The sequence below is a fragment of the Pongo pygmaeus genome, chromosome 22 (genome assembly GCF_028885625.2).
Source record: "Pongo pygmaeus isolate AG05252 chromosome 22, NHGRI_mPonPyg2-v2.0_pri, whole genome shotgun sequence".
Taxonomy (NCBI): domain Eukaryota; kingdom Metazoa; phylum Chordata; class Mammalia; order Primates; family Hominidae; genus Pongo; species Pongo pygmaeus.
The window spans coordinates 45,207,163-45,228,787 of record NC_072395.2 but is presented as its reverse complement, the minus strand read 5'-3'; the positions used below and the strand labels follow the sequence as shown (position 1 = coordinate 45,228,787).

Genomic DNA, 21,625 nt, shown 5'->3' with positions numbered 1-21,625 from the left:
TTGTGGGGCTGGTCATTCTTGGCTTAGGATAGTTCCTGTAGTCCTGATTTAGTGTGCAGTGTACACAGAGTGAAGCCGCAGCTGACTGGAATGCTGGGGCTCTAGGGTGTCGTGGTTATTGAGCTGAAAGTAAACCAGAAAAGCTTTTTGTTTCTACCGCACTGTCAGTCTGCAGTGTCCCGGCCAGGGCTTTTCAGATCTCAGTGTCGGAGGGCTCTCCTGGGGATCATGTGAAATGCAGATTCTGCTTGAGTTGTGTGGGCCGGGGCCTGGGATTCTACATTTCTCCTGAGCTCCGGGAGATGCCATCATATGATGCTCCTGGCCCCAGAACACACTGTGACTAGCAGGGGCATGGACTGTTTTCCTACTGTTGGTAGTAGCACAGGTTCTTGAACCCTACTCAGTCTCTGCAGTGAGTGACTCTCCCAGGTGTCATTCTGACTGGAAGTCAAGAGCTCTGGATGTCACAGGCGTGTGATGTGGGTTGCTTGCTCACTGAACTTGGAGGTGGATTTTCATACTAAAGTACCTGATGCATTTTTTTTTGGCCATTCCTCCACCTGATGCTAATGTTTTTAATAGTGGTAGAATCCTGGGCAACATAGCAAGACCCTGCCTCTACAAAAGGGAAAAAAAAAGGCTAGGCACGGTGGTTCACACTCATAATCCCAGTGCTTTGGGAGGCTGAGGCAGGAGGATTGGCTTGCGGCCAGAAGGTTGAGGCTGGCCTGGGCAACATAGTTAAGTCTCATCTCTTAAAAAAAAAAAAAAGCCAGAAGCAGTAGGTGCCTGTAGTCCCGGCTACTTGGGAGGATGAGGCGGGAGGATTGCCTGAGCCCAGGAGCTTGAGGCTGTGGTGAGCTATGATCACACCATTGCATTCCAGCCTGGGCGACAGAGTGAGACCCTGACTCAAAAAAAAAAAACTAGTGGCAGAGTGGGTTCTGGTGAGATCTGTTGTTAATGGAGAACTTTCACAGTAGCTGAGTGGTTGTCTCAAGGCTTACCAAAGAGCAGATGATAAAAATGAAACTACTGCTGGATGCTACCATTAGTGGTCATTTCCTGGCAATTGCTGAAGTCAGACCCAGAGGGTGTCGGGAGGGCGAGGTACCCAGGTCGCCTCTTCTCACAGTGTAGAGACCAGCAGTTTCATGCAGCTTCCCCTGTGAGTGACCTGAGGAGGGGCGAATGCCAGCCAAGCCCACAGCTTAGCAAATCTGTGTCCACTAGTGTATCCTAGAGACATTTGTACATTTAACTCTTTTTCTTCCCAGTTGGACAGCACCTCAGTGAGGCACACGGCCTTATCCCTTATTTCTGTCATTTTGAAGAGGGCATTAAAAACTGTTGACCACTGCCTAAATAAAGAGGTGTGGCAGGAATCAGGCGTGTACACAGCTGTGATGATGGAAGAATTCGTGCAGCTCTTCAGAGAAGCCCTGAGCAAGGTAGGCTCCGATCCGGGTTTGGGCTTTCCTTCCAGACCTCACCAGGTGGAAAAGGCCATTCTGGGAGCCCTAGGGTGGAAGCCAAGTGATGTGTCCTTGGAGCCGCAGGGTTGGACAGGCCAGTGGGCAGTGTGGTAGCATGGGTGCTGAGGGTCAGCTGAGAAGACCTGCTGTGATTGTAGGCAGTGATGTCACAGAGCGTGATCCAAAAGTCCTTGTGCAGAGTAAGAATTTAGACGATACATGTGTTCTCTCACAGGGGTTCTGGCTGTGGTGGGGACCTCATGTTCAATCAGGAGCCGTGGTGATGTTGTCGAGGGGTAGATTGTGTCCTTACTCCTCATCTATGGCTGCAGGCACACACACAGACCACACTGTGGCCCAGTGAGAAGGGATGCAGTGGCTCAGGAAGCCCCTCTTGCTTCCTATGGCTGAAGGCCAGGCTTCTGTAAACTGGCCGGCTGCTCTGAGAGCCCCAGTCACACAGGGCAGCTTTCCCTGAGCTGCTCCTGAGAAAGTCTTTCTTTGTTCCCTGTGTCTTTTGCGTAGGTGAATGAGGCTTAAGGGGTTTGTTTTAATGATCAGCACTTGCCTGTTCACCAAATCCTTACTGTGTATAGTTCTAGAAATTATACTGCAGAACATGGTTGGGCACGGTGGCTCACACCTGTAATCCCAGCACTTTGGGAGGCCAAGATGAGTGGATCACCTGAGGTCAGGAGTTCGAGGACCAGCCTGGCCAACATGGTGAAACCCCGCTTCTACTAAAAATACAAAAAATTAGCTGGATGTGATGGTGGATGCCTGTAGTTCCAGCTACTCAGATGGCTGAGGCACGAGAATCACTTGAACCTGGGAGGCGGAGGTTGCAGTGAGCTGAGGTCACCCCACTGCACTCCAGCCTGGGCGACAGAGTGAGACTCCATCTCAAAAAAAAAAAAATTATACTGCAGAGCAGAGCTTATGTGGATGTGGGCCTGTTTTCTCACCACTCTTCCCTCTCCTTCTTACACACACTCCTCTAGACTCGCACCCACTCCCTGTTTTTTGCATCTAGTTAGTATGTTCAGTTCATTTGTCTCCCTTCGTGGTTGACTACAACTAATGTTTTGCTTCCTTTTCCCGTTTAGATTTTACCAGACCTGAACACTATCGTGTGGGTCTGGCAGTCACTTAAAAAGCAAGAGACCAAACAGGATGACAAGAAAGGGAAGAAAAGGAGTGATGGGCCCCCGGCTGCCTGCGATGCTCGCCAGTGCGGTAAGGTCTCAGGGGTGAGGGAGACCCTCTGCCTTTTGCATGGGACAGAGCTGACACTGGCAGTCTAGGATAGCTCCTATCCAGAGAGTCCTGGAGCAGTTCTTGTTTCAAGGCACCTCTGGCTGTGAATGTGTCTATATCCTTTTTCGCTTAGGGAGAAGAATTGGAAAGGAATCATAGATTGAATTTTAGTATCTGTTAGAAACATGCCCATCTTTATGCAAGCACTGTGTCTCTCTGAAGACTTGAGTGTTGGGTGCCATGTGCTCTGGCCTTTCCAGGGATGGCAGTATGGGGGTGCTGTCTCTTGGTCTGCAGATAGAGCTCAGAGCCTTGTTGTTGGTCAGGCATTGAGCTTTGTGTCTTATGTCTGTATCATATTTCATCCCTACGGCAGCCCTGCAAGGGGAGGCCCTGCTGTATGTCCCTGTTGCTCAGATGAAGACACGAAAGCACAGGGAGAGAGAATGACCAGAACCTGTTTAAGGTCACAGCAGTGAAATGAGGTTTTAACCCAGACCCCCTGAACAGTTTTAACATTTTTACCACGTTGACTCCTTAGATCCAGGTACTGAGCAGTCTGTCTGCAGCCTCGGTGTACAGCATGCAGTTGGCTGCAATGTGGTGCCACATTTGGTTCAGCTGCTCAAGGACAAAGAACCAGTATGTTTTCTAATTCAAGCTGTTTTCTTTCTTTCTTTCTTTCTTTTTCTTTCTTTCTTTCTTTCTTTCTTTCTTTCTTTCTTTCTTTCTTTCTTTCCTTTCTTTCTCTTTCTTTTTCTTTCTCTTTTTCTTTTTCTTTCTTTTTCTTTTTTTTGTGCAGATGATGCGGAAACCATTCTTTTGAAAGCTGTTTTGCTCCAGGTCATATGCCTCTACCAGAAGGTGGTCCCCCACGTGGTCATGCAGTACAATTTTGACTTCAGCAAGCTCCTGAAAGGTGGGTTTCAAGGGCTTACAGACAAGCCGCCACTGTTGCTGCCAGTGTAGATGGAGGAAGTGCCAATAAACCAGAGCAGAGCCCTGCAGCCAAGAATCGGGAAGGCTGGTGGACAGTTGGCTGCGTGCTCATCCGTCAGCCTGAGAAATTGTACTTGCATCAGTATTTTTTAAATAGCTGGTCTTCCTTAAGTAAGTATCAGATGAACACTTGGTAGCAGTGAGAATAGTGGAAGAAGCCAGCCAGCTTTCGAGTGCTGAGCAACCTGCATGAATGGCCCACAAATCTGATCATGTGACGTTAACTCTAGTCACTTTTCAAGGGAGCAGGGGTGCAGAGGGTGTAGCAGAAACGAGGGTCCTGCAGAAGGGACATCCTGTTCATGCAGAGACACTTTTGACATAGTTACTTCATCTTTTACCCCACTGAGTCAGGTTCAAATTTGTAAAGTAGCAGTGTTGTCTGGTCATGTTTCCTGGATGGTAAAGTTTGTCTGATCCACTTTATAATTGGGCCTATGGGAGAAGACTTGCAAAAATATCATTCTTGGAATTTATATGAGCTATTGAAATACTCCTTTTCAAAAGCTGCAATTCACTTTTTAATCATTTGAAGGTGAAAGGTTCTCTTTGCTGTGGAAATATGAAATTTACTAGAATGTGGCCATTTAGTATTTGGTAGCAAAGGAGAAGCCCAGAGAGCCGGCTAGAGGATGAGGACCCAGTCTCAGGCACAGGTGGCTGCAGTCTCTGTCCACAAAATGCTTGCTGTCTGGGTAGCCAGGGAGAACGTTAGCGAGAGCCCACCCCTGGAGGGCACATGGTGGGTGCAGTGATTGCAGCTGTTCAGGGTCAGTGTGGGCTGTGAGGCATGGGAAGGTTTCTTCAGGCAAGTGGGATTTGGGCTTTTTGTTGAAAGATTTGGGCAGACCAGGGCATGGGGGCACATCAGGCGAGATGTGCCATGTGAGGGTGAGCACAGGACAGAGAAACAGAACCCTGCATCCACCCTTTTTCTTTCTCCATGGTGAGTTCCTTGTCCTTCTGGCCACGGCAGCAATTGCTGGGCACCCACGTCCACGTGACCCTTTTCAGCCTGCCTCTTTTTCACCCATAGGTGTCATCTCTGAGCAGGGCCTTCGAGAGGAGGTGCCTCCCGTTCTGCAGCACCACATGCTGAAGGTGGCCCTGGAGCTACCGGCCAACAAGTTTCTGTGGTTAAAGGCACAGGTAGGAAGCAGAACTCCCAGTCTTCTGCCCTAAGCTAACCTGCTGGGCCGGGTGGCTTCTTGGCCTGATGAATTGCTAACTGGCTCAGAACCTGATGGGGCAAGATGCAAGAGGTTAACAGTTCTCATTTTAGAGAGACCCACAGCAGAGGTCCTGATTCATGAACCAGGAGGCCTGGGAACCTGCTTGCTTTTGTAAAATAGGGTGCTTAATATGTCCTTGCTGCAAATACATTGTTGCTGGGTCCAGGGAGTTTCTTGTTTATCTCAACTGTTTTACATTTTTCTCATTTTTAAATAATAAACAAAATAAAATACATTCCTTTTCTTTTGTCCTCATCCTGGAAGAATTAAAGACGAGATGAGAATAGATAACCAAGTCAGGAGAGGGTCGAGGCTGGTGGAAGAATCAGTAGACATTGCTAGCATTTTTTTCTAGGTCTTTAATAAAATATCTTCCAGAACTTTTTGGAGAACATAAGGTTAAATCATAAAGGGAAGCTCAGGATGCCACAGATATTTACGCTGGGCTTAAGCCCAGGATGCTGCATCATTTCTATGCAAAGAGGAGGAGGGAACATGATCAAGCAAAGTTAATCATTGTCCAAGTGTTTCTTATAATCTGAGCTGATGTATTTTTTAATGACTTAGATCTTATATGGAACCAGTAGTATGGAAATGTATGTTGTCATTTTTACACTTGACATTTCCAGGAAGACTTAAGAATGCTGTGCCTCTGGGACTATGTGTCTCTCCCTCGAGTCCCCGTTCTGAGGCTTCCCTGCATTGTAGCTGAGGATCATTCTTACTGAGAACTTACTCGCATGCTGGGCAGGTTACGGGTGCTTCATGTGGCTGCTCGGTTCATGCTACTTAAAGACAAGGCAGCTGGACACAGAGTATCAGAACCTTCTGCAGGGTCCTGTCCATGAGTGGTGGGTCCAGGATGGGACCCAGGTGGTACTGCCCAGAGCTCTGCTTGCCACCATTCCACTGAGATGTGAGGTCATTGCCACCAGTCCTAGGGAGGTGACAGGCTCGGGCATTGCTGATTGGTTTTCACTCCAGCTCAACTGGGCTCATGGGATCTTGATAATTTAGTTGGAAAGTGAACACAGGCCTCATAATTTGAAAGAGCTGGTGTGAATTTATATCCTGCGCCCCACCTTATGCTTATATCTGCTGGCTCTGCCTAAGCTAACCAGCACCTCACCATCTTCAGGGTTGTCCTCATTGCCAAGGGCTGCAGTGAGACACACCGGCTCAGTAGAGTTTGGACTGGGGATATGGAGCTCCATGTACTTGTTGAAGACGTGTTCGAAGCCCAAAAGCCTTTTGAGGAGGATAAATTATGCATAAGCAATCCATTCTATCAGCACTGGCATCGTGATGAAAGTAATGAGGACATCATTTGATGGACTCAGACAGCCTGGGGTCCCTCCTGCTCACCATCCACCAGACAGCACAGCATCTGCCTTGGTTCCCAGTAAACAGCCAGGTGCCTTCTCAGTGCGTCAGTTTCCACATATGTAAAATAGGGTAGCAGCTGTACCCACCTCACAGGGGTGTTGGGAGGATTCAGTGAGTCAGTGTAAGCTGGGCCCCTAGAACGTCTCCAGCACAGGAACAGGGCTACCTGTGCTTACTCTTGCTACTCTTCCTGCCAAATTGTCGTTAAAATGAGATGAGATAAGGACCTGGCAGCATACTGTGTGTTCAGCAAGTGATGGCTCCTGTTAACGTTATATTTTGTTTTTTGTTTTTGGAGATGAAGTCTCACTCTGTTGCCCAGGCTGGAGTGCAGTGGCGTCATCTGGACTCACTGCAACCTCTGCCTCCTGGGTTCAAGTGATTCTCCTGCCTCAGCCTCCCAAGTAGCTGGGACTACAGGCATGCGCCACTATGCCTGGCTAATTTTTGTATTTTTAGTAGAGACAGGGTTTCGCCATGTTGGCCAGGCTCGTCTCGAATGCCTGACCTCAGGTGGATCTGCCCGCTTTGGCCTCCCAAAGTGCTGAGATTACAGGTGTAAGCCACCACGCCTGGCCCCATGGTATGTTTCTAATATATAACTGTATATTAAAATTATATATGTAATTATATATACTAAAGATACGTAATATTGTTTAAACACTAGGAAGGCCCAGATGCAGAAATTATTGGAGGTGAACGATCGGTATTTTACTTACTAATGAAAATGTTTGTGACCAGTAGCCATTTACAACTGAAGTCATTGACCAAACTTCTGATCATGAAGGTGAGCATTTTCTACCAGTTTCTAACTCTGAAAAGCATTTTGTGTAGATCTTCCTTATGGTAAGTGTTTAGTTAACAGTTGTTGAATTCAGGAGGTATTGGGATTGTTTTTAGTTTTAAAATAGAAGGTTTTATGGCAGTTTAATTTATCGTGTCTTACATAGCTACATTCCTGAGAGGCAGCCTGGTGCATTGGAAAAACGTTTTGTTTTTTTTTTTAGGTAGGTCATTTCTAGCTTGTTGTAGGCTCAGTACTAAATTTTGGCTTCTTGGTGTTTATTAGGCAGTGCCTCTTTCCTCCTTCTCAGGCTCCGGCCTTCTCTAGGGCTTTCAGCCTTTTTGCCCGAATCCATCACCCACAGCACATGGGTCATCAAAGCCAGTGGAAGAGAATAGGAATTTATTTCCTTCTCTTTTTTTGTCCTTGATACTCATGTTTCCAGAGCTATGTCAGATCTTATGATAGCAGTAGGACATCTAGTCCTCATTTCTGCTCTGCAACAAACAGCTTGGGGGATGCACTGTGTTTAGGGTACAGAGGTTTGACCTTTCACTTTTATTTGAAATGCTGATAACCTTGCTGCACTTACAGCCTTCTCTCTCGAGCTGCTTAAAGAATGTGGCAGTCTAAGTCTTGACCTCCATAGGTTGCCATTTCCTTCCAGGTAGTGCAGCTGTGAACCTGACCGCAGCTAGATTTCGTGATCACTAACTGCAAATAGGTGAAATTGGCACAGTCAGGCTTTCCTTCGGTGCATGCTGTTGCAGGGCTCTGTGCCGTGAGGCCTCTTAGACTCTGAGTTTCTGCTGTCAGACCATTTAGGGAAATCATTTTGTCACTTCTGCACATTCAAGTCCTGCCTCATACCAGTTTCTCTTCTGTTGGAATAGTGAGTCTTGAGGTCTACATTGAAGTGATATGATGTGACTGGCTCGTGACCTTGGAGAATTTCATACAGGCTGAGGGTTGAGTAGCTGTGAGGGGTCAAGTTTTACACATTTACCTGGATCTTTGTGAAAATCCAGAGGTCTTTGGCTCCTAAGTAGCAGCCAAATTTTTTCCCTTCTTTTTATTTAGGAAATGAGGATAAAGGATAAGTAGCCTTGAGAGAAGTGATCATATTGTCTTTTTTGTTTGTTTGTTTGAGACAGGCTCTCACTCTGTCACCCAGGCTGCTGTGCACTGCTACAATCACGGTTCACTGCCATCTTGACCTTCTGGGCTCAAGTGATCCTCCCAACTCAGCCTCCTGAGTAGCTAGGGCCGCATGTGTGCACACCACCACTAACCTGGCTAGTTTTTTAATTATTATTTTCTGTAGAGACAGAGTCTCAACTATGTTGCCTCTGCTGATCTCAAGCTCCTGGGCTCAAGCAATTCTCACACCTCAGTCTCCTGAAGTGCTGAAATTACAGGCATGAGCCCCTACGCCTGGCCAGATTTTATTGTCTTTGAGAGAGCACAGAATGATTTGCTTGTTTCCCTCAACAATGGGGATGTTATGTTGAAAGACTAACTTTCAGAGAAAAATGGGATGAAACTTTCACCCCCTGCATGCTCCTTGGGCGTGTGGTGCTGGAGCACAATGAAACTGCTTGACCTCCGACAGAAAGTGGGTCCTGTAGGCTGGGTGTGGTGGCTCATGCCTATAATCCCAGCACTTTGGGAGGCCAAGGTAGGCAGATCACTTGAAGCTAGGAGTTTGATACCAACCTGGCCAACTTGGCAAAACTTTATCTCTGCTAAAAAATTAGAAAAATTAGCTGGACATGTTGGCACACGCCTGTAGTCCCAGCTACTCAGGAGGCTGAGGCAGAAGAATTGCTTGAACCCAGGAGGCGGAGGTTGCAGTGGGCCGAGATTGTGCCACTGCACTCCAGCCTCGGTGACAGAGTGAGGCCCTGTCTCAAAGAAAAGAAAGAAAGCACGTTCTGTTCTGACTTTTTCACCAGTGCCTACTTTCTGGCAGATTCTGCGGGACACAGGGGTGTTTGAGCACACCTGGAAGGAGCTGGAGCTCTGGCTGGAGCATTTAGAGAACACCACGGAAGAGGACAAAGAGACTGTGATTCAGTTTCTGGAACGCGTAAGCACATATTTCCCACATAAAGGAACGTTCTCAAAGATAATTATATTAACTTCTTAGCGTAATCGAGGCATTTTTGATGCACCAGCACCAAAAGGCTTCTCATCCTGGCTTACTTCCTAATTCTTGCTGAGACTTCAGAATCTACTTAGTTTTAGAATCTGTAAAATAGGTATATATTACAGCATACTGTTTCATTTCCTTTTGGGAATTTGTTTTTGCATAGGGGAATAGGTATACCAAAAGCGATATTAAAAGTAGTACTATAGTAAAAGGAGATTTTTTTTAACTCCACAATAAAAAGTTTAGACCCAACTTCATAGTAAAACTATTCTGATTAAGGATTGAACATAGTATCACTTCCCTTGATTTTGACCAGTGACATTTTTTGGCTTCTTCATTTCACCTGTGACCATCTGAATGCTTTCCATTTGGCTCTTTAATGCCCAGATTTTATTGACATTGGTGGCGAATCCCTATTCATACACAGACAAAGCATCTGACTTTGTCCAAGAAGCAAGCACGCTGCAGGCCACTATGTCGAAGCAAGAAGCCGATGACATGAGCATTCCCATCTCCCACATTGACGGTATGTTCCATTCTGTTCTGCGCTGCTCAGAGGACTGAAGACCAAGCCACAGTGACGTGTTAAGAGATTGAGAACAAGAACTGCACTAATGCCCTAGGCCAAGTGCACACAGTCCCTTTGCAGCAAAGACCAGCCTGTTCTGGAAATAATCTTTATGTGTTCATGTAATGGGAAACACTTGTTTTATTTGCGTAGTATTTACTGGGTGCCAGGTAGGGTTTTAAGCTCTTTTTAAGTCCTAACTCATGTAAATCTCATAAGCAACCCCAAGAGAAAAGGGTATTATTATTCTCCTCATTTTATATAGAGATAAAGCGGCTGAGGCACAGAGAGGTTTAGTATAATAACTTGCTCAAGCTCATACAGCTACTACATAGCAAAGTCAGGATTAGAACCCAGGTACTCTGGCTCTGGCCTGTGCTTTAACCCTCACACTATTTTGCCTCTCAGATTTTGGCTTGTTTGCCTGAATATCTGGGTTAAAGTTCCTGGGCTTCTTGTGTCACTTGAGGAAACTTCAATCTATTATCACCTCAGCTGAATATCCTGCATTTTATCAGACAAAGATATGAAAGATTTCATAGGCAATGTCTTCGTCTGTTTAGAGTCAAACTATATTAAATGCTCCCCCCGAGAAGAATTTGGCTTTTTTCTTTTTGCACGTATTCTGCTTCTGCCTCCCTGTGGGTATTTGCAATGAAACCCTTCAGTGGCTCTCACATCACCTGGATTCTCCTCTTTCTGTCTCAGATGTTCTCGACATGGTGGATGTCCTGGTGGAGGGCAGTGAAGGCTTGGATGAGGAAATAGGGTTCACGTTAAATGAAGACATGATCTTGCTCACGTTCCCATTCAGTGCTGTGGTCCCTGCGGCCCTGGAAGCCAGGAATAAGTTGCTCCTTGGGACCGGCAATGAAGCAGGTACCTGTGTATAGTCAGGATGTTCTGGCTGCATCTGGCCAGCTAGTCTTTGCAGGGTGGGAGGTGGGATTCTAGGGGCTCTGGGATCAATTGCTGAGAATCCAGGGCAACAGGAGGTCAGAACCCCCAGAGTGATAGCTACCCAGCCAGCAGAACTAGGAGCACAGGGGTAGGGATCTTGGGGCTGGCTAGGCTTTTGGGAAATTGGTCATTTGAGCATGAGTCTGAAATAATGTGTTTGCCTGGCTGCCCAGACAGCCCCTGTAACATTGATGTTTTTTCGTCAACATTTATTCTTGATACGTTGATGCAGAGGATGAATCCTTCATACTTGTTGAATTTTCCAGGCAACTTAGACCCAAGGAAGTTCTCACAGATTATAGTAGCGTGATTGGTTGGGAGAACTCAGGCTTTGCTGCAGTAACAAATAAGCCCTGACTTGTCAGTAGTTTAATAAATAAGGGTCTGTTTCTAGACCATGCTATGGTCCAATACAGGCCAGGTGGCTTTTCTGGTTGGCTGTCCTTCAGGAGGTTGGTCAGGGATTGAGGCTGCTCCCATTTTGTAGCTATGCCATCTCAATTTATGGCTTCCAAGATCACCATGGAAAGGGAAGTGGAAAGGGTGGACAGTCAAGCAAGAGGTGTTATGGCCTGGAAGTGACTAACCAGGCGTGTGGTCCCAGCCTACACGCAAGAGAGGCTTGTGTGCTGAGGCAGTGTAAATGGATTGGTGAGCACCTAGCAAGTCCTGGTCCCAGGTGGCTTTTGCCTGGCCTTTTACATGCCGGGATGTTCACTCCTGGGCCTCGGGAGCGGATGTCTCACTTTGCTCTGTATGTTTAATAAAACAGAGCCTAGTACAGTCTCCAGTAGTAGCACCTCCTTCCCTGTGGTTATGTGTCCCCTCATGGAGTTGCATGAATTTTTCAGGGTCTTGCATGTATGTGAAAGAAGGTGGCGTTGGTAGGTCACAGAAGGGTGGGTCCAGGCAGCCTCTTCCCACATGCATCTCGTTCCTTTGCAGCGGAAAACGTTGTGACATATCTGACGGCGGTGCTGACTGACCTCCTCCACACCCAGAGGGACCCCCTGGCTCTGTGTCTCCTGCTCCAGGCGTATGACAAGCTTGAGCCTCCATGCCCGGTGCCTTGCTGCCACCAGCTCTCAAGGTTTAACAGATATTACAGCCTCTGGATCCCGGAGCAAGCCCGAGAGGCCTGGGTGAGCTGCAGCCACAGCTGTGGTCACTGTTCCTGTGCAGGGTTCTTCCCAGGGTCCCAGCTGGCTGGGCCACAGCTATGCAGTTGGTAGCCAGACAGCCTGCAGGGTGAAATTTCTTACCCTAAAGTCCCCTGCATAAGAGAGGAAGCTAAGTAGTATCCCTGGTTCTCAGCTAACATAACTGAACACACAGGACTCAGTGATGCAGCCACATTAAATTTCTCATTGGCTCCCTGATAATGACAATAGGTTAATTCCTCTTCCAGCCTGGGGCAGGAGCGTTGCCTCTTCCTTTTTTTCCTTACCTTGTTATCTGTGCGTGCTTGTCTCCTGGCTCTCCTCTGCGGACCTTAGCATGGCCTTAGACAAACTGTGCTCAGCTGTCACACATGGCCCCTCAAGGCCTCCAACAGGGTCTCTTCTGCTAAAGCTGGGGAAGGAAAGGAAAAAGTATATTTTCTTTTGCTGGGGACTACATTCTCGTAATGGGATTCTGGCTCCAATGCAGAGTATTTACAATGCTGTGTGGGGCACGAAATTTGTGGTATGCGTTTTTGTGCATTCATTTCATTTTAGCTGCGTTCGAAAAAGCAGACAGCTTAGACCCTCCTTGTCTTGTGATATTGGTAGCAATAGCCAACAACGATTGCATGTTTTCTGTGTGTTTTTTGGAGGCATACCAGGTCCTATACTAAGTATACTACATGTATTTTTGGCCGTTTAATCCTCACTGCAACTCTGAGAAGTAGGCCGGGACTCTCACCATCCTTTATGCACATGGGGAAACCAAGGCCCAGAGCAGTTCCAACACCAGTCAGTGGCGGAGTCAGGATTCCGCCCAGGCAGTCTGGCTCCAGAGCCCTCACCCATAATGTTGTTGCCACCTTCCTCCACACATAGGCCACAGTGATAGCCAGACAGCAACTTATGTGGCGGTATTAGAGGTTCTGTCCTGCCCCTCCTGGTTGCTTGGAGTGGGTGTCCACCTTCTGTGGAATAAGACTTAGCAGTGGTTCTCACCCTCCGGGGTGTGTTGGAATTCCCCAGAGGGCCCATTCAAACTTGACTGCCGGGCTCCAGCCGCACAGTGTCTGACCCGGCAGTTCTGGGTGGAGCCTGAGAATTTGCATTTCACACATGCTGCTGCTGGCTTGGGGAACACTCTGACAACCACCGAGTTTCAGGGCATGTTACAGCCTTGGGTTTTATTAGCCTAAGGAAGTCAAATGGAATTATAGCAACATAAGCCACGTGGAGTAAATAAAGAAGGCAGCTTGGTAGTAACGTTAGAAGATATGAATAACTTCAGTTTGAGGCAGAAGGGCTCCAGAAATTTCTCTGTGTTCTGCCCATCTTCTGTCCTTCTAACAAAATATTCGACCCGCAGCTCCTGGGGAAGGTCTTCCGAAGGCAGGCCACTTGCAGAGCGGGCTTCTCTGTGGGCTGATTTCCCCCTTTCTAGTGATTCTTGTGATTCACATCCTGCCTCTGTCATACGTGGCTCCTGCCTGTGGGACGGGCTCCTGCCTTGTTCTCCAAGGGGTGTAGAAGCAGCATGATTTGGGCCTTCACATGTGGTCAGTGGAAATGCTCTAGGAAAGTACGCATGACATGGTACCAGAACTTACTCTACTGAAGTAAAATGCCATGCGGTCCCGTATTCGTTAGTCTTATCCCAGCATGTGCTTCTTTGTGAAATGTCCGTTTGTTGTGTGTTACCCGTGCCTATGACCATTTTCATCTGTGGTGATGTGTCTTTCTCTTCCCCGACCTTTTGCTGTCTGCCTCAGCTGCTGCAGGCACAGGGCAGCCCCTCGCCCCCTGCCCTTCCCTTGGCCTCCTCCTTCACAGCCCTGCTGCAGGCAGCCTACGAGAGCCAGGCACTTCAGGACGAGCACATCCAGGCGCAGCTGCAGGCCACCATGCCACGCCTCTCCATGCAGCAGGTCCTGCGCGTGGCCAAGCAGGTGCTGCTCTACCTGCGGAGCACCGTGGAGAACTTCGGCCAGGTCAGCGTTGCCCCCATCCTCCACAGGCTCTAGAGCTCTGCCACCAGAGAGCTCAGCCTTCTCTGAGTCGGGCCCGCAGCTCAGCACACTCTTCCTCCCTGAAACTCACTGCAGTGGCAGTTTAAGTGCTGTTCTGTCCAGACCTCAGCTGCAAACTGTTCGTATCCCTCAGCAGCTGCAGATGGGAGCCAGGTCAGCCTGACTTTGTTTTCAGGGCAGCTCTGGTCAAGACAGAGCCCTTCCTACAGTAGATTGGGTTGGTGGCCCTGCCGGGCCTTCGTTTTTTTGGTCACCAAGTCTGGAGTGCAGTGGTGCATCATAGCTCACTACAGCCTCGACCTCAGTGGACTCAAGCTACCCTCCAACCTCTCAGCCTTTCAAGTAGCTGGGACTATAGGCATGCACCACCATTCCCAGCTAACTTTTGTGTTTTTTGAAGAGATGGGTTCTCGCCATGTTGGTCAGGCTGGTCTCAAACTCCTGGGTTCAAAGTGATCTGCCTGCCTCAGCCTCCCACAGTGCTGGGATTGCAGGCATGAGCCACCGTACCCAGCCCTCCCTCTTTCTTTTTCTTTTTTTTTTTTTTTTTCCCTGAGATGGAGTTTCGCTCTTGTTGCCCAGGATGGAGTGCAATGGCAGGATCTTGGCTCACTGCAACGTCTGCCTCCTGGGTTCAAGCTATTCTCCTCCCTCAGCCTCCCTAGTAGCTGGGATAACAGGCACACACCACCACGCCCGGCTAATTTTTGTATTTTTAGTAGAGACAGGGTTTCGCCATGTTGGCCAGGGTGGTCTTGAACTCCTGACCTCAGGTGATCTACCTGCTTCAGCCTCCCGAAGTGCTGGGATTACAGGCGTTAGCCACCGTGCCTGGCCCAGCCCTCCCTCTTAAGTTTATTAGTTTAGTAGCTGGCTGATGAATTTCTGTTCCTGATGTGGTTCGAGGGATTTTTAAGTTTTGAGGTGGGCCTGTCCCTTTCAGTTTAGTCAAAACAACCTTTGTGTTTCACCAAGGCTTAGGAAGACACATCTCTTATTTGAGAAATGGCGTTGCGTTGACGGGGGTCTCACACACTCTGTGAGGAGTTGCCATCTCAGCCTGCCTCCTGCTCTGAAAACGCGGGCCCTGGAAGTCACTGCCTGGTGGCTGTGAGCCCTTCTCTTCCCTGCTGAGGCTCGTGCTCTTGTTCTCACAGCTGGGCAGAAGTGCGGGCCCGCCCCTCCTGCAGCTCTTCCTGGATCTCCTCAGGCGCCTGATTGTCCACTGTGAGCAGCTAGATGCCCAGAACCAGCAGAGATGCGGGGCCGCCCGGGCCGAAGCCGACCTCTTCCTGGACATGGAGTCCGTGGCCTCACTGGAGTTGGCCAATGATCAGGTACCACCACAGGTCGCCTGGTAGCCTGTTCTCAGAGTCATGGGCAGTGGCTTTCTCTTCACTTCTGATTAAAAACAAACATGGGTCCATTGTGGGAAAACTGGGGAATGCAGAAACTACAGCAGAGATAATAAAAACTTCTGGCACCTGCCCAGCTTGCGGTTTAATTTGGGCATTTCTCTTTCCAGTTGCTTTTCTGTGCACAGTCAACCTCCCTGCAGACAGCTTTCTCTCACACTGTGTGAGGTGAGCCTGCTGAGAAACAGTGTGAATAGCTGCAGCTTGTGTTGAGTGAAAGGTGGGCAGCGGGTGCTGTTTTTCACAGGAAATACACACAGGAAATAGACTGCTCCGAGAAGCAGCAGCCTTTCTGTTCTGTTGGGAGTCTTGGGAAGCAGGCTGTTTAATTGGGGCCAGGATGACTATTTCTGTCACAGTTTGCCATGTAACCTGTTTTACCGGGTTCAGGAGGCAGACATGTTCCTTGTCTCACAATCTAATTGAAATATACACTTTTTTCCTTTGAGCTCCGAGTTGCCTTTCTGGGAGGTATTTGCTTGGGTGGGACCACCTATTCGCCAGTCAGCGTGAGGCAAAGCATTCTCAATATGTAATCGTGCTTTGCTGTTTTTAACTGGTAAAGCTTGAGTGGAGACTGATAGGCTCCTCTTTCCTTCCCTAAGAATAAATAAGGAAAGAAAATTTCTTTCTGTCTTTGGGAACTGGTGGAATGTCGGCGAGGAATCGGTTCAGCAGGGTTGTGAGGAACGACTGAATGAAATTATTCTCTAATCCAGCAAGGGTGCTCAACTGCGTTCTGCTCAATGTTTACTCAGTTGGCCAGGTCAGAACTAGTTTGGGGGTTTTGTGGGGTCACTCGAGGCCCAGTTTCCTCCTGACAGTGGAGACAGGATTACTTTCAATTCAGGATCGTAGACACACGGTGGTGTAATCCCAACCCACTTTCCCCGGACACATGGTCTCATCTAAACTGACATCACCCCAGCTGTAAGTAGACACCCATGTCCCTCAACCAGATTTATTTAGGAGGGCAAGGCCGCTGAGGAGAAGCCAGCAGCTGATTGATCTTACTCACATGGTGGTGTTTCTGCACGGCCCGCCCCCCACACTGAGTGACCATAGAGAGCACTTTTCCCATGCTGGAAATTAACCCAGGCTGCGTTCTTCAGACACGTGCTCACAAATGTGGGTGGGGCACCAGCCAGGTCACAGTCCAGTCCTTCCGGGGCAGGTGGAGTGCCTCAGGCGATTGTGGTACAACTGGATGACAGCTCTGGCTGGGCTTGGCTAGGACGCCTTGGGCACCCCTGAGGGGGGCATGGAAATGTGGGCTTGAGGATGGAATGGATTAGGAAAGGGGCCTTCTGCTCTCTGTCCCACTAACAACAGTGAATACTTGTGTGGCAGCTGCCGCCCCTCTCTTAGCCCCGTGCCTTGTGTGACGTCTGTGCCTCATCACTGCCTTTCAGACGCTGGAGGAGGTGCTTGTGGCCATCCTCAGGCACCCCACCCTGGAGGGCTGGTTCCTGGCCCTGGAGCAGCAGGCCCTCCCGCCGCACACGCTCAGCCCTGTCCTCGTGAAGCTCCTGGCCACCCACTTTAGTGCAGGGGTCCTTCAGCTGCTGGCAGCAAGTGCCCCGATCCTCCGGAACATTGGGCAGCTGGGCCTTCTGGCCAGGTACTCAGAGGCCATCACCCAGAGTGTGCTGAAGGAACTTCAGAACAGGAGGGCGGGCCCGGCCACATCACCACCAAAGACCCCGCTGCAGCTGGAGGCCCTGCAGGAGCTGCATCCATACATGAAGGGTGCCCAGCTCCGTGAGGTCACCCTGGCCTTGCTGAGCCTGCCTGAGACACGCCTCGTGACCCAGCAACGCACGAAATCCCCTGGGAGAGAAAGACACCTGAATGCTCTTGGGAAGACCCTGGTGCAGCTGCTGACCTGCAGCCCCCAGGATCAGCTGCAGAGTGGTGAGCTCCTGTGGTCCTCCGAGTATGTGAGAGGCCTGGGGGCTCTGCTGCCCACGCTAGCAGTGGATGAGCTGGACACGGTGCTCCTCCACACTCTGCAGAGAGACCCTGTGCTGGCCCCCGCAGTCGGGGCTGATCTGCTTGACTACTGCCTGGCCCGGCGCACGCAGGCGTCCCTCAGCATCGCTGCCCTGCTCCTCCGGGAGAGCTGCACCCACCTGCTGTGGTTCGAGCAGTGGTGCCTGCGGGCTGGCCCAGGGCTCGGCCTGCAGGGGGACCTGGATGACTTCCTCCCCCTCATCCATGTGTACCTCCAGTGCAGGGTGCGGAGCCACTTCACACGCCCAGCAGGAGGTAAGGGAAAGGCTAGCTTTGGGCAGCTGGGAGTCTTAAGTTGCACGGGCTAAGAAGGTGAACTGCATGGCCATTTTTAAACCCTAGAAATTCAGGTTCTGGGATGTGGGTTAGTTTCCAGTGTCTGACACAACTCTGAAGATGGAGAAAGATGGAGTAATTCTCCCCAGTACCCTGTCTCCCTTCAATCTCCCTACTTTGTGGCTTGAGGCACAGCACCTTGTGCCCCATCAGGTCTGAATTCCCCCATGTGAAGCTGGCGGGAGTTGGGTACAGTAGCTGGGGTTATTTAGGGCTGTCCTGTTACGTTGAAGGAGTTCTTGGGCGCCAATCCATCCCATGTCCCAGGGTTCCCTGCCCTCTGGGGAGATGTTGGTGAGTTGATGTTGAGTCGAGGCGGCCTGGGTTCAGCTCTCTCTTCTGTCTCCACTCACTGGGTTTCAGAGCTGAGGCACTTTTTGATTACCCCAAATTTGATATAATTCCCTTTTGTTGAATGCATGGATGATTTTTACTCACCAGTTTGCCTCTGTTTTGCATAACTTCCTATCATTGATGACAGAGGTTTTAAAAAGTAAATAGCGCCCTGCAACTAGGAATCTTCTAGTCAGTGGTGCTTGACATACCTGTCCTTGGGCACTTAGTCCATTTAACATTGGTATAACGGAAGACCTGAGGCTGAGTGATTTATAAAAAAAAGAGGCTTATTTGGCCCATGCTTCTGCAGGCTGTATAGGAAGCAAGGAGCTAGCATCTGCTTGTGACGGCCTCAGGTTGCTTCCACTCATGGTGGAAGAAAAAGTGGAGCCAGCTCTGCAGAGATCACACGGCCAGAGGGGAAGCAAGAGGCACAGGAGGTGGCAGGCTCTTTTTAACACCTGGCACTCTGGGAACTGATAGGGTGAGCCAGAACTCATTCACTCTACCACAAGGACTGCACCAAGCCATTCATGAGGGACCTGACTCCATGACCCAAACACCTCCCATTAGACCCCACCTGCAACACTGGGGATCATATTTCAACATGAGATTTGGAGGGGACAGACATCCAAACCATAGCAGCTACCCTCCCTATTCCATGGCTTTGAAGAATGAATCCCATATGAATTGAGAACCTTGGCACTCGTGGTCTCATCATGAGCTTAGAAATAGCGGCTATAGCCAGGGCCCCTGGATTGAAGAGTATACATCAAGAGTGTTGACTGATGAGATAGGGGAGGACCCTTGAAGGAGACAGGTGTGCCAGTTTCCATGGTGTCAGTACTCCTGCTGTGACCAATTTCAAGCCACCAGTGTGGCATCACCAGGGTCACAGGATACCTAAAATACAGCAGCCAGTTCCTATGAGCTGGTCCAAGCTGGCTCCAGCCCACCATTGGGTGTGATGACTTCTCCTTTGTGTCTCTGCCCTAGTGTCTTCCGCTGTCATTCCTGTCTTGAGGAAGACCCTGTGGAGGCAGCTACAGAGCAGGCTTCTTAGCACTGACAGTCCCCCAGCGTCGGGGCCATACCAGGAGATCCTGGCACAGCTGGTCCCGTTTGCACGAGCCAAGGATCTGAGTGTACTCATGGACCGCCTGCCCAGCTTGCTTCACACCCCAAGCAGTCACAAGAGGTATGAAGGCTTGGGTTGGTTGCAGGATGTTCTCCTCTCGGCTTCACTTTTCTCTTTTTTAAATTCATGGAGTAAGTCATTGAAAAACTGCTGCATTACTGTTATGCCCCATCTGTGATCAGGCAGTTGCTATGACAATTCTACTTCCAGCCATCCTGCCTGGAGCTTGTACGTCTCTACAAGTAGATAGCTGGGTCGGGTTCCCTGAGAGCCATGGATCTCAGCTGGGGGTGATTTTCTCCCAGGGGGTGATGACAATGTCTGACATCTTTTATTGTCACAACTAGGATGAGGGGGTGTTGCTTCTGGCTTCTAAAGGGTAGAATTATCTGTCCCATAATGTCAGTAGCACTGAGGTTGAGAAACCCTGATTTAGAAAAAGTCTGGACATACATATCCTTTTCCTGGTGTACTAATAGTATTTCCCTTGCTTGTAAAAATTTTGGTATATCTTTGGCATTTGAGTAAGAGTCCAGGGAAGCCTGTGATTCCTGTGAGTGGGTAGTGTGGGGAGCAGGACTCAGCATCTATCCCATATGGCTCTTTGTGATGCTGGATTATACGTAAAGTCAGAAGGATTTAAGCCTGCTCTCTGTCTCTGACTCTCATCTCCTGCTGCAGGTGGATTGTGGCCGACTCCATTTCAGCAGCTCTGGAAGGGTCAGCAGAAGAGCTGTGTGCCTGGAGAAGGACCCTTTTGGAGTCCTGTGTGAAGTGGCTGATCGTGTCTTTCAATGGTGGCCAGCAAGATGATAATACTCAGGATCAGGAGAAGGAAATGCTGCTTAGATTAAATGCATTGTTGGTAAGTGTCTTTTCTTAGAGATCCAGTTTAAATTTATTTGGGAAAGAGTATGCTAGACAAACCAAGCTATAGATGCATTTCAAGCCATGTGGCATGAATATGGCCCCATAGGAAATGTGTCTGGAGCAGAGTGGCAGATACTGGATAACCCCAGAATTGATGAACCATCTTTTATCAGGAATGGATGTTGGATTTTGTCAAATGCTTTTTGTCAAATGCTTTTTTCCATTTAGAGATGTTATATAATGTCTTGTTTTTTGATTAGTCTACTAATAAGATGAATTATATTAACAAATTTTTTAATGTTAAACCAACCTTGCATTCCTGGGATAAGCCTGCTTGATTTTGATGTGTTATTTTTATATATTGTTAGATTTGTTAATATTTTGTTAAGAATTTTTGCATCTGTGTCCATGAGGGATATTTGTAATTTTATTTTCCTGCAATGTCTTTGGTCTTAAGGATTAAGTAATGCTGGCCTCATAAAACAAGTTGGGAAGTTTCACTGGGTATGAAATTCTAGGTTGATAGTTTTTTCCTTCTTTAAGTATTTCAAACTTGTTGTTTTTCTGTCTTCTGGCCTGCTTTGCTTCCAGTAAGAAACCTGCCTTTCTTGCCTTTGTTTCTCTGTGTGTGGTATCTTTTTTCTCTGACTGATTTTAGGATTTTTTTTTGACATGGTTTAAAGCAGTTTGATAATGATACACTTCAGAGTAGTTTTATTCAAGTTTCTTGTACTTTGGGTTCAGTGAGCTTCGTGGTCCGTAGGTTTATAGTTTTCACAAAACTTAGAGATATTTGGCCATTAATCCTCTCCATCCAGTGGGTGGCTTGATGATGGAATGACAGACTGGGCTCTTTTAGAGGGTTGCCTCCCTCCTTACCTGCCTTTTCTTTTAATTGAGGTAAGTTTATATATTTTGAAATATACAGAAATATGTGTACTTCATGTATCTGTGTACCCCACATTCCTATCCAAGAAGATTTTCATCATCCCAGAAAGTTTCTTGTGCATCTTCTCAAAATCCCCTTCCCTCCAAAGCAACCACTCTTTTGATTTCTGTAACCCTGAGGTTGTTTTGCCTGTTTGAGACCTTTGTATACTTGGAACTGTGCAGTATAATCATATAGTGTGTCAACTGTGGTGCGTTTCACTTCTTTAAGTTCAGTGATGCTTTCCAGATTCATCCATGTGGTGGGAATGAGTAGTTTCTTACTTTTTGTTGCTGAGTAGAATTCCACTGTATGATGTCCACCCTCCTCTACCACTCATAAAATTTGGAATTACTGGTTTTTGTGATCATAGGGCTAAAAGACATACTCATTGCAAGTATTAACACTGCAAAAAATAGAGAAGAAAACAAAAAAAAACTCCCACTACCCAGAGTCTATCTCATTATAAGTTTGGTGAATTTCCCTCTAGAAACCTTGTTATATATCTGCATGTGTGTGATAAAATTATGTATAATTTTATGTATTAATAGGATATTATGCATGCTCTGTGTAGCCTGGTCTT

General features: G+C 48.2%; 1 protein-coding gene across 1 annotated transcript in view; it reads left to right on the top strand.

Moving 5' to 3' along the window:
• URB1 (URB1 ribosome biogenesis homolog) overlaps positions 1-21,625 on the top strand; it is an 80,918-nt gene that overhangs the window by 27,317 nt on the left and 31,976 nt on the right. Inside the window, exons 11-24 of the mRNA XM_054468497.2 lie at positions 1,281-1,454; positions 2,585-2,714; positions 3,538-3,654; positions 4,771-4,883; positions 7,020-7,139; positions 9,109-9,225; positions 9,676-9,814; positions 10,565-10,735; positions 11,762-11,958; positions 13,749-13,967; positions 15,164-15,343; positions 16,834-17,689; positions 19,103-19,304; positions 19,926-20,109. Coding sequence (XP_054324472.2) covers positions 1,281-1,454; positions 2,585-2,714; positions 3,538-3,654; positions 4,771-4,883; positions 7,020-7,139; positions 9,109-9,225; positions 9,676-9,814; positions 10,565-10,735; positions 11,762-11,958; positions 13,749-13,967; positions 15,164-15,343; positions 16,834-17,689; positions 19,103-19,304; positions 19,926-20,109 — 2,919 coding nt within the window. The remainder of the gene's footprint in view (positions 1-1,280; positions 1,455-2,584; positions 2,715-3,537; positions 3,655-4,770; positions 4,884-7,019; positions 7,140-9,108; positions 9,226-9,675; positions 9,815-10,564; positions 10,736-11,761; positions 11,959-13,748; positions 13,968-15,163; positions 15,344-16,833; positions 17,690-19,102; positions 19,305-19,925; positions 20,110-21,625) is intronic.